A 15728-nucleotide genomic window follows, 5' to 3' on the forward strand; every position below is an offset into this window, starting at 1 on the left:
TAAGAATCTTAAGTCTTTCTAGGACGCGGAGGAGGAAGGTAGGAAATTGGGGAGGGGGAAGAAAGGCATGCCGTCAAGAAAGAGTTGATTATTTAATTTCATTCACCAAGGGAGAGAATTCGGAGGCTCCATCCCGGAGGCGCTGGGGTCCGGGACGCGGGAAGGGCTTGAAAATGTGCGAAGCGGCTGTGTGCGAACGCGTGGACTAGGTCTTGGCTCGCTGAGAGGGAAGGGCTGGGCTGGCGCTGGGCAGGAGGAAGGGAGGCAACGGGTAGGAGGCGGGGAAGCGCAGTATAAAAGGCCCGGCCGGACTGAGCGTCCGCTACTCCGAGTCACTTCGGTAAGGCGGGAGCCCGAGCAAGATCAAGGAGGGAAGTGCTCGGTGCCACAGACCGACACAGTTCGCTCTAGCATCCGACGCTAGGACTCTGCGCCCTCAGCCGGATCCCGGAGCGCTTCCATTCGCCAACCTCCCACTGCAAGGCATGAGCCGCACGCGGGAGTCCGAGGCTGCAGCGCGGTCATGAGGCGGTGGCCCGGGATCGACGGCTGCGCGACGCCAGCCCCCAAATCCCCTCTGGGCGCGGCACCCCCGGGATGAGCCCCCCCCCCCCAGACGCAAGACCACTAGAGCTGAGATTCACTCCGAGTTCCTGAGCGCCTGAGCCGCGGGCACTGCGTCCCTGCAGCTTCCAGCCAACACCTGCGCCCGTGACCAGACGAACGCCCAGCGAGTCGGACTCCCCTCCCTTCCCAGGCCCTACGGGGCGCCGCGGACCCGCGAACAGCCGTGCCCGGCTACCGGGCGGCCCAGCAAGTGTCAAGACCCTTCAGAACGACACTTTGGCACTCCTCCCCTCCCCCGACTGCTTCAGGCAGGGGTCGCAGGCAGATACATGGCTTGTCCGGCGCCCCCTCCGTTTTCCATCACTGCAACTCCAGCTCCACTTTGCCAATAAAGGTTTCTAAAGCAGCCCAGGCACCACCCCACCCACCCACAGCCCCGAGCCTCAGTGTGCACAAGGGCTCTACCCGCGCCCGTCACAGCGACCTCGGCAGCGGGCACTTGGTACAGCCCGGCAGGCGGACGCTGCCGCCGAGGGCGCCCCGGCTACCGCCAAACCGTGACAACCTCGGTGTGCCCGGGGCCCCCATCTGGAACCGGCCCTCCCCGGGACTCTGAGTGCGGGGCGGCGCGGCAGGCGGCCCCGAGGAGCGCGGAGAGTAGTGGAGGTGGCTTGCCGGGTGAGTGGCTCCGGGCGGCGAGGGCGGGGGAACCAAGCGTGGAGGTAACTCCCGGCCGCAGCTGAAGCCCTCCTACTCCTCCTCCTCCTCCTCCTCCTTCTCCTTCTTCTCCTCCTCCTCCTCCCCGCGCTCCTCTGGCGGCCGCTCCCGCTCCAGCTGCGGCGCCGCGGCCACATCTGGGGCGCCCATGTGCGCTCGGCGGCTCGGCTGCGCCCGCCCCGCCGCCGACCCCGCAGCCCCCTGCCAGCAGGGTGGCCTCCGGCCCGGCCCGGGTCCCGGGCTGTCCCGGGACCCACTCTCCGCCGCCGCCGCCGCCAGGCAGCGCCGGGGCTTGCTCCGCAGCCGGCTTGGACACCCCCGGCCTCGCGGTGGCTCCGCCGTGGTGCGGCGGCGGCGGCGGCGGCGGCGGCGGCGCAGGCGGCTCCTGCTCCCCCGGCCCCGCACGCCCCGCCGCGCCCAGCGCCAGCCCCGCGGGCCCGGGAAGCGGAGCCCTGGCGGGAGCCGAGGCGGGAGCCGCGCTGCCGGGCTCCCGGGCTCCTACTCCTCCTCCCCCGGCGTCACCGCCGCCGCCGGCCGCCGCGCCGGGTCCTAAAGCCGCGCGTCTCAAGAGGATGGTGCGCCTGGCGGCCGAGCTGCTGCTGCTGCTGGGGCTGCTGCTGCTCACGCTGCACATCACCGTGCTGCGCGGCTCGGGAGCCGCCGACGGGCCCGACGCGGCCGCGGGCAACGCCAGCCAAGCCCAGCCGCAGGTGAGTGCGCCGCCGGAGAGGGGCGTGCGCGGCTGCGGGGACGGTTTGTGGGGCAGGGGTGCTGAGCTAGTGCCGGGTGGATGCAGGGAGGCGGGTCCCCTGCCCCACCTAAGAGCAACTGTTTTGGCAGTAGTTTTGCCCGGGCCACTTGACTTAGGCAGAGGCGGAGCGGGGGCACATGCCTGGAGGCTGCACCCGGCTTCCAGGTCTGCCGGCTGCGCTCCTTCAGTTCTGTCTGTCACGGGTCAGGTGCGGGGTTGGTGGGGAGGTGGGAAGGAGCGAGGTTTGGGATGAGCAGAGGAAGTGTGGAGAATGTGCTTGCTTGGGGGTGCTACCAGTCTTTCGTTGCCCTTCGGAGGCTGAGTAATGTTACTCAAGGCTGGAGGGACGCAAGGAGACTTTATAGGATGATATCCCTGAAGTCTTTGGGAGAAAGAATTCCGGGAGTCTACCCTTTTAGGAAGCAATGCCAAAGGTCAGGACATAATTTCCCAAGGAGAATAGCCAAGAACCCCCTCCTCACCCTCAGGGTTCCCTTGCTTCCAGTGTTCCTCCGGAGGCCTCGCCTGAGGTCCGCCCCGTGTGCCCCCTTGGTCATGGGGAAGGTGCAGAGTGAAGGCACCGGTAGTGATTTGGGCCAGGGTTACCTGGGGCTTTTAAACTTGTAGCAAAGTCTTTCTCCCAAGGATCTTCCCCGTTGAAGGTCGCTTTAGCAATGGGATTCTGTTTATCCATTTCAGCTTCAGGGTAAGGGGAGGGCGTAGTGGACGGTCAGACATAATGTGAGTTCTGACTTCGGAATAGAATTGCCCAGCTAGGCATTACCTGCCGCTATCTTAGCGCCTTTCCTTGAGTCTAGGGGTGGGACAACTGTAAACTTGGAGCATAGGCAAAAGTAAGCAGGGATTTTCCCAGGAGGCAGAGGGGATTCTCTGGCTCCTAAAATCTGCTCAAACCAGGCGCGGTGGCTCACGCCTGTGATCCCAGCACTTTGGCAGTCAGAAGCGGGTGGATCACCTGAGGCCAGGAGTTGGAGACTATCCTGGCCAACATGGTGAAACCCCGTCTCTACTAAAAATACAAAAATTAGCTGGGCGTGGTGGCGCAAGCCTGTAGTCCCAGCTACTCGGGAGGCTGAGGCAGGAGAATTGCTTGAACCTGGGAGGTTGTAGTGAGCTGAGATCACGCCACTGCACTCCAACCTGGGCGACAGAGCGAGACTCTGTCTCAAAAAACAAACAAAAAATAAATAAATAAAACGAAATAAGCATTATTCATTGTTCCCAAAGGACTTTATATTCATTGTCTTTGATAATTCACTTTTTACATCTTTATACAATTTGTTGCGAAAAACTTTACCGTAAAGAGAAAACTCATAAAACACTTCCATTGTGTTTACTACGTGCCACCGTTTTAAGTACTTTACAGAATTTAACTCACTTAATTTAACCATAATCTTATGAGACATGGTACTGTTAATATAGCCCCTTTACAGATGCAAAAACTGAGGTACAGCGAGGTGAAAAAACCTGTCAAAGTTTAGACATTCCAAACTCTTGATTACACCAAATTTTGTCTCTACCAGGATAGACTAAAGCAAGGTGATTATTGCATGCAATTACAAAACAGTAGAAAAGTACACACCCCAAAGCTTAAAGTTATTTTAACTTTGAGACATTTCTAAAAATGTCCTAACTTTGTGGGATCTCTCATCTTCTCCCGTGGGTAGATAGGTACAGTGACAGACTGAGGGAATTTCTATGCGGAAGTTGAAGATGCCACCCACCATCCTATAGACTGGGGCACCCACCAATCTAACACTGTGGAGATAATTCTTCATATCTTCAAGATTTCTGGAAGTTATATTTTGTACATGATGCTTTCTTTCCTCATGGACTCATGAAAAGCCATAAAAATGATGTTCTGTGGAAAAGTAAATTTGGCAGATTTCTTTATGAGGTGTTTGCTATCATTAGAATAACCCGGGGTTGGCCTTTTCCGCTTGAACACTAAGGTAATGAGAGAAGCAGCTGGTGGAAGTGGCAGTTCTAAAAGGGAAGTGGACTGAATTCTCAAAAGGGGCTTTGGCTGAAGAACTGCCCCACGAGGACAGAACAAATGGGGGATTTAGAAAGAGTTATGCTCCTACAAATATCAAGTCCCAAGTAGCTGCTAATCCACCAGCTTCAGCTTATCTTGTAATAGTGTTCGGTGAGACTGTCCACTCAATGCACACAGTTTTCCAAGCAGAATAATGAGTTTAGCAGTTTAGTTCATAATTTTGCTGTTTTGTAATTTGTTATTATAAAAGTTTTATACTCTTTCTGACCAAAGTTATTTCTTTGGCCCTCTGACTCTCTGAAGGTATTGTAAGTCAAAAGAAGAATGTTCTGCCACATGAGGAGGTCTGCAAAAGACATTTATTAGTCCATCGTTTTCAGGCCCCAGAAAGTGAGTTTGCTAGTAGCAGGTGTATTTGAAGACAAAACTGTGGACACTGTATTCTTTCTTTTTACCAGACATTGTAAACCCAAGTCTTAAACATCATCTAAATTTGTTGGTTGGTTCTGTGCTATCCTGAGCTACTAAAATCCTTCTTCACAATCAGAAAATTAATCCGTATACATCATTTTTATTGTTTTTATCTCTGTGTACAACCTTCTAAAATATAAGGTTGTCTTAGTCAGAAATATGCAATGGTGAGTTTATTTACCTGAATTGTAGTATGTTTGGATTCATTTAAAAAGGGACACATTCTTATTTAAGGACATATCAAGGACACCTAATAAAGTAGTAGTAAGAAAAGCAACAATAATAGCTAAGATTTATTAAGTGCCTTTTATGTGGCAGGCACTGTTCTTAGCACTTTACACCACATACTTTCTTTTTTTTTTTTTTTTTTTTTTTGAGACGGAGTCTCGCTGTGTCGCCCAGGCTGGAGTGCAGTGGCGCGATCTCTGCTCACTGCAACCTCCGCCTCCCGGGTTCATGCCATTCTCCTGCCTCAGCCTCCCGAGTAGCTGGGACTACAGGTGCCTGCCACCACGCCTGGCTAATTTTTTGTGTGTGTGTGTGTGTTTTTAGTAGAGACGGGGTTTCACCATGTTAGTCAGGATGGTCTCAATCTCCTGACTTCGTGATCCTCCCGCCTCGGCCTCCCAAAGTGTTGGGATTACAGGCGTGAGCCACCGCGCCCGGCCCATACTAGCTTTCTTAATCCTCACAAAAATCCCGTGAATTAGGTACTATCATTATCCTTGTTTCAAAAGGAGAAACTGAGGTTAGGTAATTTGCCCAAGGTTGCACAGCTAGAAGCTTCTTAATTTATTTTCATTATTTTATAGTGGGGAGCTATTTGAAGCATATTTCTACTGCAAGTTCTTGATAAAGTCATACACTCAAGAGAGAGAAAGGCTTTTAACAATTTACATTTTCAAATGTATCTTGACAGTCTTACTGTGTTAACTATGACATATATGTATATATAGACATACATTATATATACATACATACACATATATGTATAAATGTTAGCTAACTTTTTTTGTAGTTTCAGCACACTAGGGGTTACATTTTTGACTCTTTGTATGACTGTCTCCCCTAGTATGCCCTAGTGTGCTCGAAACATTGATAGGTACGATGTTACGAGGTGGCAGTAAAATGTTTTGAGTACACTATCCATATTGGGTAACTGGCTGATGAAAATAAAAATGTTAGTCTTTGAATGGTTTTCAGTATTTTTAAAATATCTAGTAAGAAATTAGAAAACTGTCTGCAGTAGCTGCATTAAAATGCATGGAAACATCAACCTTTTTTTGCTTTTGAATCTTATTTCATTAGAATAAGTTTGTCTCATATTAATCAGATACTCAGATTAGTTCTTTCACATATATTTAATTAATGTTAATGAGAAAACATAGATAGATATGGATATAGATATAGATACATAATAAAAGTCTTCTGGAAGACAAAATATAGAGTCCATAGGCAATAATAGTACTAATAAAGATATCTCCTTTGTCTGAAATTCAAATGATTGCCTTTCCATTAAATCTCAGTCAGTTTTAGAATCATGAATTTCTATATATTTTTAGTAGTAAGTCAGAACTCATTAAGGCAGTGAGATTTAAGCAAGTATTATAAAACACCAATTTGATTATTTTTACAATAACATTAAAGCAAATCGAATTCTGGAATGTAGTAAAATGTCTTTGTTCTCTGTTTCCTAACTATCATCTTTATGAGCACTTTCCATCTTTTATCCCTCTGTTGCCTTCAGTAAAACAGCTTAGCTTCTTGTATTCACTGCTTTGGATTTAGGAGTTCATCCAAGCCACTTATAGCAGTAGAAGCAAAAGCATAATTTATCTGTACTTAATACAAGAAAGTCAACAGCCATTTGTGTTTCTTATTTTGTGACTTACCTTCTCATTTTCCAGTCAGGCTGATTACTTTTACTGGAATTTTTTTTTTTTTAATGATTGACAATTGTCTCACTTAGCTATTGCTGCAGAACAACCCACCCTAAAATTTAGTGGCTTAACACAACCACCATTTTATTTCCTCATGAATTTGTATGACAGCACCTTTCTTGGGCTCAGCTGAGTGGTTCTTCTGGTGATTTCACCTGATATTACTCATGTGGCTGTGGCCATCTGTTGGCTTCATGTGGGCTAGGTGGTCCAAAAATACCTTACTCATTTGTCTGATAGTTGGTGCTTGCTGTCACCTAGGTTTGCTCTCCGTATAATCTCTCATCCTTAAGGAGTCTAGCTCATATATCTTTACATGGTGGACTCAGAGCAGCAAGAGAATAAAAGCAGAAATTGCAAGACCTATTGATGAGTTTGCACAACATCATTTCAGCTGTATTCTATTAGCCAAACAAATCACGTGGTTGCTTAGATTCTAGTGGACAAGAAATAGATTCCACTTATTGATGGGAGGAGCAGCAAAGTCACATTAAAGAAGAGCATGTGTACAGGGAGGAATCATAGGCATCTTTTTATCTTTATTCTCCTGATTTTTGATATACATTTTTAGAACCCGTAGGGCAAGGACATAAAGTGTCCTTTTTGGTGACTGTATTTTTATCAAGGTGAAATTCTATATCTCTTTTATTGACTTTTGTCTTGAATACTTTTTTGTGTCATATTAATATTGCAACTTCTGCTCTTTCTTCCTTTTAGAATTTATTTGGGTGTCTTTTCCAACCTTTATTTTCAAACTTTTTTTGACTTTTTAATTTATTTTTTTCAAATTTATTCATTTATTTTGAGATGGAGTCTCACTCTGTCGCCCAGGCTGGAGTGCAATGGCGCTATCTTGGCTCACCGCAAGCTCCACCTCCCAGGTTCACACCATTCTCCTGCCTCAGCCTCCCGAGTAGCTGGGACTACAGGCGCATGCCACCATGCCTAGCTAATTTTTTGTATTTTTAGTGGAGACGGGGTTTCACTGTGTTAGCTAGGATGGTCTCGATCTCCTGACCTCATGATCTGCCCGCCTCGATTTCCCAAAGTGCTGGGATTACAGGTGTGAGCCACTATGCCCGGCCCAACTTTTTTTTTGAGATGGAGTCTTGCTCTGTCACCCAGGCTGGAGTGCAGTGGCGTGATCTTGGCTCACATCAAACTCTGCCTCCCGGGTTCATGCCATTCTCCTGCCTCAGCTTCCTGGGCAGCTGGGACTACAGGTGCCCACCACCACGCCTGGCTAATTTTTTGTATTTTTAGTAGAGACACGGTTTCACCCTGTTAGCCAGGATGGTCTCGATCTCCTGACCTCATGATCCTCCTGCCTCTGCCTCCCAAAGTTCTGGGATTACAGGTGTGAGCCACCGTGCCCGGCCCCAGCTTTTTAATTTAAATATCTTTCTTATTAATAAGCTATAGCTAAATTATCTTTGTTTATGCAATATATCAATGGATTTAACCCATTTATATTTATTGATAAATTAGAAATATTTTTTCATTTTATTTGCTATCCTAAAATTTTTATTTATCTTTATTTTTCCTCCCTTACTCTCACCTTCAATTTATCTATATGACCTTTGGCAAGAGGGTTAGCCTCTCTATGTCTAGATTTTCTCATCTGTAAAATAGATGTATAGTAACTATTTCCCAGCATTATTGTAAGGATTAGAACATTGAATGCATGCTAAATGTGTTATTAGAGCTTGGCATTTAATCATTTGATAAGTATTTATTTATTTAAGATGGAGTCTCGCTCTGTTGCCCAGGCTGGAGTGCAGTGGCACAGTCTCAGCTCACTGCAACCTCCACCTCCCAGGCTCAAGTGATCCTCCCACCTCCACCTCCCAAGTAGCTGGGACTACAGGTGCTCACCACCATGCCCAGCTAAGTTTTGTATTTTTTATAGAGACCAGGTTTCACCATGTTGCCCAGGCAGGTCTCAAACTCCTGGACTCAAGCGATCCACCTGCCTCAGCCTCCCAAAGTGTTCGGATTACAGGCTGAGCCACCACGCCTGGCCATTTGATAAGTATTTAAATATTACTTTTTTTTATTTTTATCAAGTTTTGAAAGTTATCTGTTCTATTTCTATTATGTTTAACATTTTAACAAACATATTTGAACTAACACTTTTCTATCAATGCTGAGAATCAATCAGTATCTATAACCTAAACCCACCACATAAACAAGATTCTGACATGCTAGATGCAAGATTCTCTGTCTTGTCTGTATACTATGTATACTATCTCTAATTTTTTAATATTCTGAAATTTTAGTGCTAGAATTTTTCTTTTAATCTTTCTTTCTTTCTTCTTTCCTTTGTTTTTAGTATGTCTATCTTAGGAATCAATTCTTACCAGTTTTATTATACTCCCAATAATTATTTAGACTTAATTCTAAGATTTACTTGTTTCTTTATCTAGCTGCTGCTGCCTTTATTTTTTTTTTCTTTTTGAGATGGGGTCTAGCTCTGTTGCCCAGGCTGGAGTCCAGGAGTGCAGTGGTGTGATCTCGGCTCACTGCAACCTCCCTCTCCCGGGTTCAAGCAATTCTCGTGCCTCGGCCTCCCAAATAGCTGGGATTACAGGTACCCACCCCCATGCCCGGCTAATTTTTGTATTTTTAGTAGAGACAGAGTTTCACCATGTTGGCCAGGCTGGACTCGAACTCTTCATCTCAGGTGATCTGCCTGTCCTGGCCTCCCAAAATGCTGGGATTACAGGTGTGAGCCACGATGCCTGGCCTGCTGCTGCTTCTTCAATCTCATACTTTCATTTTTTATTTTGCTAGAACACAGTTTCAAAAATTTTTTCAGAGAGAATTTATTAATTATAAACTCTATAAGAACCTATATCTTTAGACATATGTTTATTTGATTCTCAAAATTAAATGCTAATTTGGCAGTTGGCTGTCTTCTATCTTATTTCCCCCCTAAGAATTTTAAGAATAGAATTTAATTTTTTATACCATCTCATATTTCAGATGAGAAGTCTAATACCGTTTCTTTGTAGGTGATTTTTTTAAAAACTTGATGCTTTTGTGATTTTTTTCCTTTATTTGTAATGTTCGGAAATTTTACCAGGTTGTGTTTAGATTCAGGGCTTTAGCTGTTAGTCCTGTTCAGCATATGGTAGACCCTTTCATTCTGAAGTCTAAACTTTGTCTCCAGCTTGAAAAAATTTCTTTAGTTATATCTTTGGTATTTCCAATATCCCTGTACTCTTTTTCTGGAACTCCTGTTAGAGATTGAAACTAACATTGAGATTTCAAGATGTATCTTTCATGTCTCTGAATTTTTCTTCTCATACTTTTATTTCTGTTTTTTAATTTTGTCTTATGTCTCGAGGCATTCTTCTGGCTATTTCAACCCCAGTGTCTTGTTTAGGAATATTTCATAACTGAATGCTCATAGTAAATATCAGATGCAAATGTCAAACTCAACCACTCTGAAACCCAGGACTGAATGAAATAACTCTACCACTTCCTGCCTTCAGCCTTTTCTCCTAACTTCTATAGCCTCTTTTCTCCCCTTCTTTTTCCTTCCCTTTCTTTCCTTTTTCTTCCTTTTTTATCTTCCTTTCCTTGCTTTTTCCTTATCTTTCTTCTCTTCTCCCTCTCTCTCTCTCTGCATTTTTTAAAGTTTTTTTAAAACTATATATAAATTACATACAATAAAATGGATGAATCTTAAGGGTTCAATTTCATTTTTGACAGTTGTATATGCCTATATAGTTACCACCAAAATTAGGATATAGAACATTCCCCATCACCCCAGAAAGTCTTCCAGTGCACAATTGTAGGCAATTTACTCCTTCCAGAGGCAACCAATTTCTGGCTTCCATTACCATAGATTAGTTTTGCCTGTTCCAGATATTCACATAAATGGAAATGTACTTTTTGCATTTTTCTGTTTGCCTGGCTTCTCTCATTAAACTAAGTTTTTGAGATTCATTTATTTTGTGTGTATCAGTAGATTTCTCTCTTTTATTGCTAAATGATAGTCCACTGTGTAACTCTATCACAATTTGCATATCCCCATCAATGGACATTTGATTTGTTTCCATTGCTTTGCATATTATGAGTAAGACCATGTTAGTATTCTTACACAAGCCTTTCTGTGGACCTACATTTTCATTTCTTGTGAGTAAATTTCTAGTAGTAAGGCTGACATAGTCTCTGTTCTTGATATTATTGTGGCAATTCTTCTAGGGAAACTGACTTTTTAGAGATCTCACTTTCCTTTTTCTCAGCTCTGTAGTGCTTCACTTTCAATTGGTTGCCACTTGTTTCATATCTACCAGAAATCCCTCTCTCTCTTCTGTTGGCCCTTCTTTCAGCTTTCCAATTCTGTTGTGGATTGACTCATATTTCTTCTACCACCTCAACAGAATTAATAAATAGAAAAGAGGTAAACGCCACCTTGGTCAGCCACCTTGAGCTGAAGCACTATAATTCTATTTCTTAATTTTATTTTCCTTTATATAAACCAAAATAAAGTTCTATCATTTGTGCTGTTCCTTCATTTATTCACTTTTACTCATAGTTTAAAAGGCATTAATCTTTGAGGTTTGGGGGCATCCTCAGATGTCTATTCATTTCGTCAAGAAGAATCTGTTTTGGTTTTAATGCCTCCAAAGCAAATAATCTCAATAACATTTTCCATATGTCATACAAGTGTTTTTTAACATCTCTTAATATCAGAACATTTTTCCTCTGATATGCCCATTAAATCCTTTATGCTACATGTTAATTTCATGTTCACCATGTTCACTTTGTTCATTTTTTTTTCTTCCCAGTGTTCATGAACAGGTGGCTGCTGTCTTTTCAAGAAACTTCTCCTGTAGAACTTGAAGATTATTATGTAATAGTTCCTTTGTCATCTCCAAATTCCATTATCTCAGTTTCTTTAACTTGTCTTCATTAGTCTTATTGTAAAACATTTTAGTGCTTTCTGTGGTTCTATTATTTCTCTCTCATCTTCTGAGAGCATCTTTCTTTTGCAACCCTTGGCTTAGGGTTTACAAATTTTACCCTTTACAAATTTTATGATTTGTAAGGAAAAGGATGACAATGAAGCCCCTTAGGTCCTCAATGACAGCTAAGAGTGTCCCTCTGTCTCTACTCATCCCCCAAAGACTGGAGATAATTTAGAGATGGGATGGGGGTGTCGGTTTAGTTCCCAGATTATATGTAGTGAGTTCAAACAAACAGCAAGGGGATGTGTTGTAGAAAAAAAAGAAAAAGAAAAGAAAAAAAAACCTCACTTTGCATTTTATTTAAACCTTATACAATTCCTTTTTATAAGAATTATAAGAAACTGTGAACATAAATACATAAAACCTAATTTATTTCCTTCTGTGGCTTATCAGTCAAGAGGTTAGATCAAGTCCAGGGCTGACAAAACCAATATGCTTATTATGCCCAGTGTTTCTCTTGGGACTAAGCACTCACTTGCCCACTGTGGTCCCTGACTTGATTATGTACCCTTCTGGCTCTTTCTCTTCCCTGTCTTCCTCCCTCTTCCCCTACAAGAGATTTCTGGGGTCATCTCTCAAATAAATTACTCGTTCTTTGTCTCAGGGTCTGCTTCTAGGAAAACCCACACTAAGTGAACCACACCCAAATGGTAGTCATGGTGATAATGGATACTCCTCTAGGTAGCAACAATACAGGAAGTCTCCAGAAAGGTAACAGAGCAGAGTTTCCATGAGGCACCTGCTTGTTGTTGTCATTAACAGGGAGGAAGTCTGTTAGCCTCAGAGAGATGTGCTGCAGGCAGCAAAAGAACCAGGCTACCCCACGCCCTCCTGGAGCAGTCAGGAAGAGGGAAATTCCAAAATTACAGAGATGGGCTGCAAAGGTCACGCCTAGGCAAAGCCTACAAATTCCTGGTGTTTAGAGATCTAATGGGTCCTTTTTCTCCTGAGATGCTGATCCCATGGTCCTTTACTATCTTAGGTGGTAGGATGAGTAACAATGGGGAGGCCTCAGAAGCGTGTGGGATTGTCATCTACTCCCTGTGAGGCATCAACTCCCTAAGCACAGACCAGCATGTGTCCCTGGAAAGTTATTTTTGTAAACCGAGTAGAAGTAAAAACAGTAGGTTAACTACCCCTTCTTCCTGTTGGCCTGACTCATGCACATTTTAGTAAACCCAATCATCTTGCACAGAGCACTCTCTATGGCTGACACACATCCATTAGACAGCAACACCCTCATTCTCCATGGAAGAGATAGTACTGCGAGGTTCATGGAATAGAAGAGTTCTGTCTTCAAGTTTGGGTCTCTGAGCTGCCTGATTTGCAGTTTTGAGTACCCCAATCACCAGATATTCAAGAACAGTGACCTGGAAAAGGTCAGGTAGACTTTGAATGCGATAGGCCATTGATGTCTTCTGGACACCACTTATCTATTTTCAAAAATAACAAAGTATGTCCAAAATCTGTATGAAGAATGCAGAGAAGCTGGAAATGGTCATAGCCTGCCCCAGTGTTAACTTCCTCCCACAAGCATCCAGATAGACTATTTTCACCGAGGACAAAGAAACAAATAACAGACATGCCTTGCCTCACAGGTAACCCTGGGAGATGGCAGTGAGGACAGGAGGAGAAGAGTGGCAGTCATTTTGTTATTATTTTTTTAAATACAGCTTTGTCGAAGTGCAATTGACAACTAATAAACTGTACATATTTAAATGAAAAATTTGACAATACTGACACCTGTAAAACCATCACCATAGTCAAGATGATGAATAAATCTACCATCTGAAAAGTTTCCTTGTGCTCCTCTGTGAGCTTCAGCAATCTCTGGGAAACCACTGATCTGCCTTCTCTCACTGTAGATTAGTGTTGGATTTCTTAGACTTTTATATAAGTGGAATACAGAATGCATAGCATTGCATGATATGGCTTCTTTGCTCACCATAATAATTTTGAGATTCATTCATGTTGTTCTGTGCATGCAGAATTTGTCCCTTTTTATTACTAATTAATATTCTATAGTGTGGATATACCACCATATGCTTACCCATTGACCCATTTAGGTTATTTCCTATTTGGCAACTATTAAAGATGCTGTGAACATTTGGGTATAAGCCTTTGTGTGAACATTTGCTTTCATTTCTCTTGGGTGAATACTTTGGGGCAGAATGGTTGGATCATATAGCAGTTGTATGTTTAGCTTATTAAGATATTCTGGAAATCTTTTTGGTGCACTCACACAAAGTGTTTAGGATCTACAACAATCCAGGTACTCCCTTGGAAAACTTCACAGAATTTGAAGGTTGAATCCCAGGATGATGTTTTTCTATAGTTAAAATATAAGTGTGTGAACTACAGTATATTATGAAATACTGAAAGAAGGAGAGAAGATACTGTCTCCTTAGAAAGAATTCTCCTTTCTTTTCAGAATGCCCAAAGTAGTGTCATGGATCTCGATTCTCCAAGTGGTGGTGGTGACATTGATTGTAGTGACCATCCTGGTGGGGGTTGTGAAAAGAAAATTAGATGCTGGACCCAAAAAAAGAAAAAAAAAACAGGCTAGAAAAGTGTCCCAGAAGGAAACTCTACTTCTCCCGTGTCCTGCTGTCCAATATTCCTTGATTCTCTTGCCCCGTTCCTTGTCCCCATGAGTGGAAATTAAGAAAACTAGAAATGGATTTCGTATCTCCTGCCTCGGGCCTCAGTTACATTGTGACATAGAAACCTGGTATGGATTTTGAGCTCAAAATGAATTAGAATTCAGCTCAAAATGAATTGGAAGCCAGGTTTATTGCTGAGAATCTTCAAATTTCAGGGAGTAGAAAGAACAAAAATAAAAATGGAGATCTTGTCGGGCGTGGTGGCTCATGCCTGTAATCCCAGCACTTTGGGAGGCCAAGGCGGGTGGATCACCTGAGGTCAGGAGTTCAAGACCAGCCTGACCAACATGGAGAAACCCCGTCTCTACTGAAAATACAAAATTAGCCAGGCGTAGTGGTGCATTCCTGTAATCCCAGCTACTCGGGAGGCTCAGGCAGGAGAATTGCTTGAACCAGGGAGCTAGAGGTTGCAGTGAGCCAAGATTGCGCTATTGCATTCCTGCCTGGGCAACAAGAGCGAAACTCCATCTCAAAAAAAAAAAAAAAGGAGATCCCATTAGATGTTCCTAATTCTTAGCCCAAGAAATGAGTTGAGGAATTTCTGACCTTCTGGGCACATGGGACGTAGGAAAGTACAGATTGTTAGTGACTCACATAGGATTCTCATTATGAGGGAAAATATTGTCCTTCTCTTACACAAAAGGTAAGCCATCCATTGCCCAAATGTTCACTAGGTGCATTCATGGCCCAGAGATAGACAAGAAGCTCAGAATGGCTTCTCAGCCCTTGCACCCAGAATGCGATCTACAGACCACCAGCATTAGCATCTCCTGAAAGCTTGTTATAAAATAGGAGTCTTAAGCCATGCCCAGAACTACTGAATCAGAATCTGCATTTTAAAAATGTTTATTTATATATATTTGGGGGATACAGGTAGAGGTTTCTTAGGTGCATATATTGTGTAGTAGTGAAGTCTGGGCTTTTAGTGTACTCATCACCTGAGTAGTGAACATTGTACCCAATGAGTAATTTTTCAGCCCTCATCCCCTCCACCTCCCACCTTTTAGAGTCCCCAATGTCTGATTACTCTTTGTATGTCCATGTATGCGCATTGTTTAGCCCCCGCTTATAAGAGAGAACATGTGGTATTCGACTTTCTGTTTCTGAGTTATTTCGCTGAGCATAATGGCCTCTGGTACCAGCCATGTTGCTGGGAGAGACATGACTTCATTCCTTTTTATGTCTGAGTAGTATTCCATGGTATATTTCTTTACCCAGTCTTCCAGTGATGGACACTTAGATTGATTCCATGTCTTTGCTGTTGTGGATAGTGCTGTGATAAACAGATGAGCGCAGGTATCTTTTTGATGTATTGATTTCTTTCCCTTTGGGTATATACTCAGGAGTTGGATTGCTGGATTGAATGGTAGTTCTATTTTTGGTACTTTGAGAAATCTCCATACTGTTTTCTGTAAAGGTTATGCTTATTTACATTCCCATCAACAGTGTATAAGTGTGCCCTTTTAGCCACGTCCTCACCAACAAAAGTTGCTTTTAGACTTTTTAACAATAGCCATTCTGACTTGTGTAAAATGGTATCTCATTGTGGTTTTAATTTTTATTTCTCTGATAATTAGTTATGTAAACCTTTTTTCATATGTTTGTTGTCCTCTTGTATAT

The 15728-nt window shown here is 43.7% G+C and overlaps 1 protein-coding gene across 1 annotated transcript in view; it reads left to right on the forward strand.

The window, feature by feature from the left end:
• Positions 1 to 1355: 1355 nt before the first annotated feature.
• ISM1 (isthmin 1) overlaps positions 1356 to 15728 on the forward strand; it is an 80578-nt gene continuing 66205 nt past the window's right edge. Inside the window, exon 1 of the mRNA XM_024239197.3 lies at positions 1356 to 1994. Coding sequence (XP_024094965.1) covers positions 1857 to 1994 — 138 coding nt within the window. The 5' untranslated portion in view covers positions 1356 to 1856. The remainder of the gene's footprint in view (positions 1995 to 15728) is intronic.

The sequence above is a fragment of the Pongo abelii genome, chromosome 21 (genome assembly GCF_028885655.2).
Source record: "Pongo abelii isolate AG06213 chromosome 21, NHGRI_mPonAbe1-v2.0_pri, whole genome shotgun sequence".
Taxonomy (NCBI): domain Eukaryota; kingdom Metazoa; phylum Chordata; class Mammalia; order Primates; family Hominidae; genus Pongo; species Pongo abelii.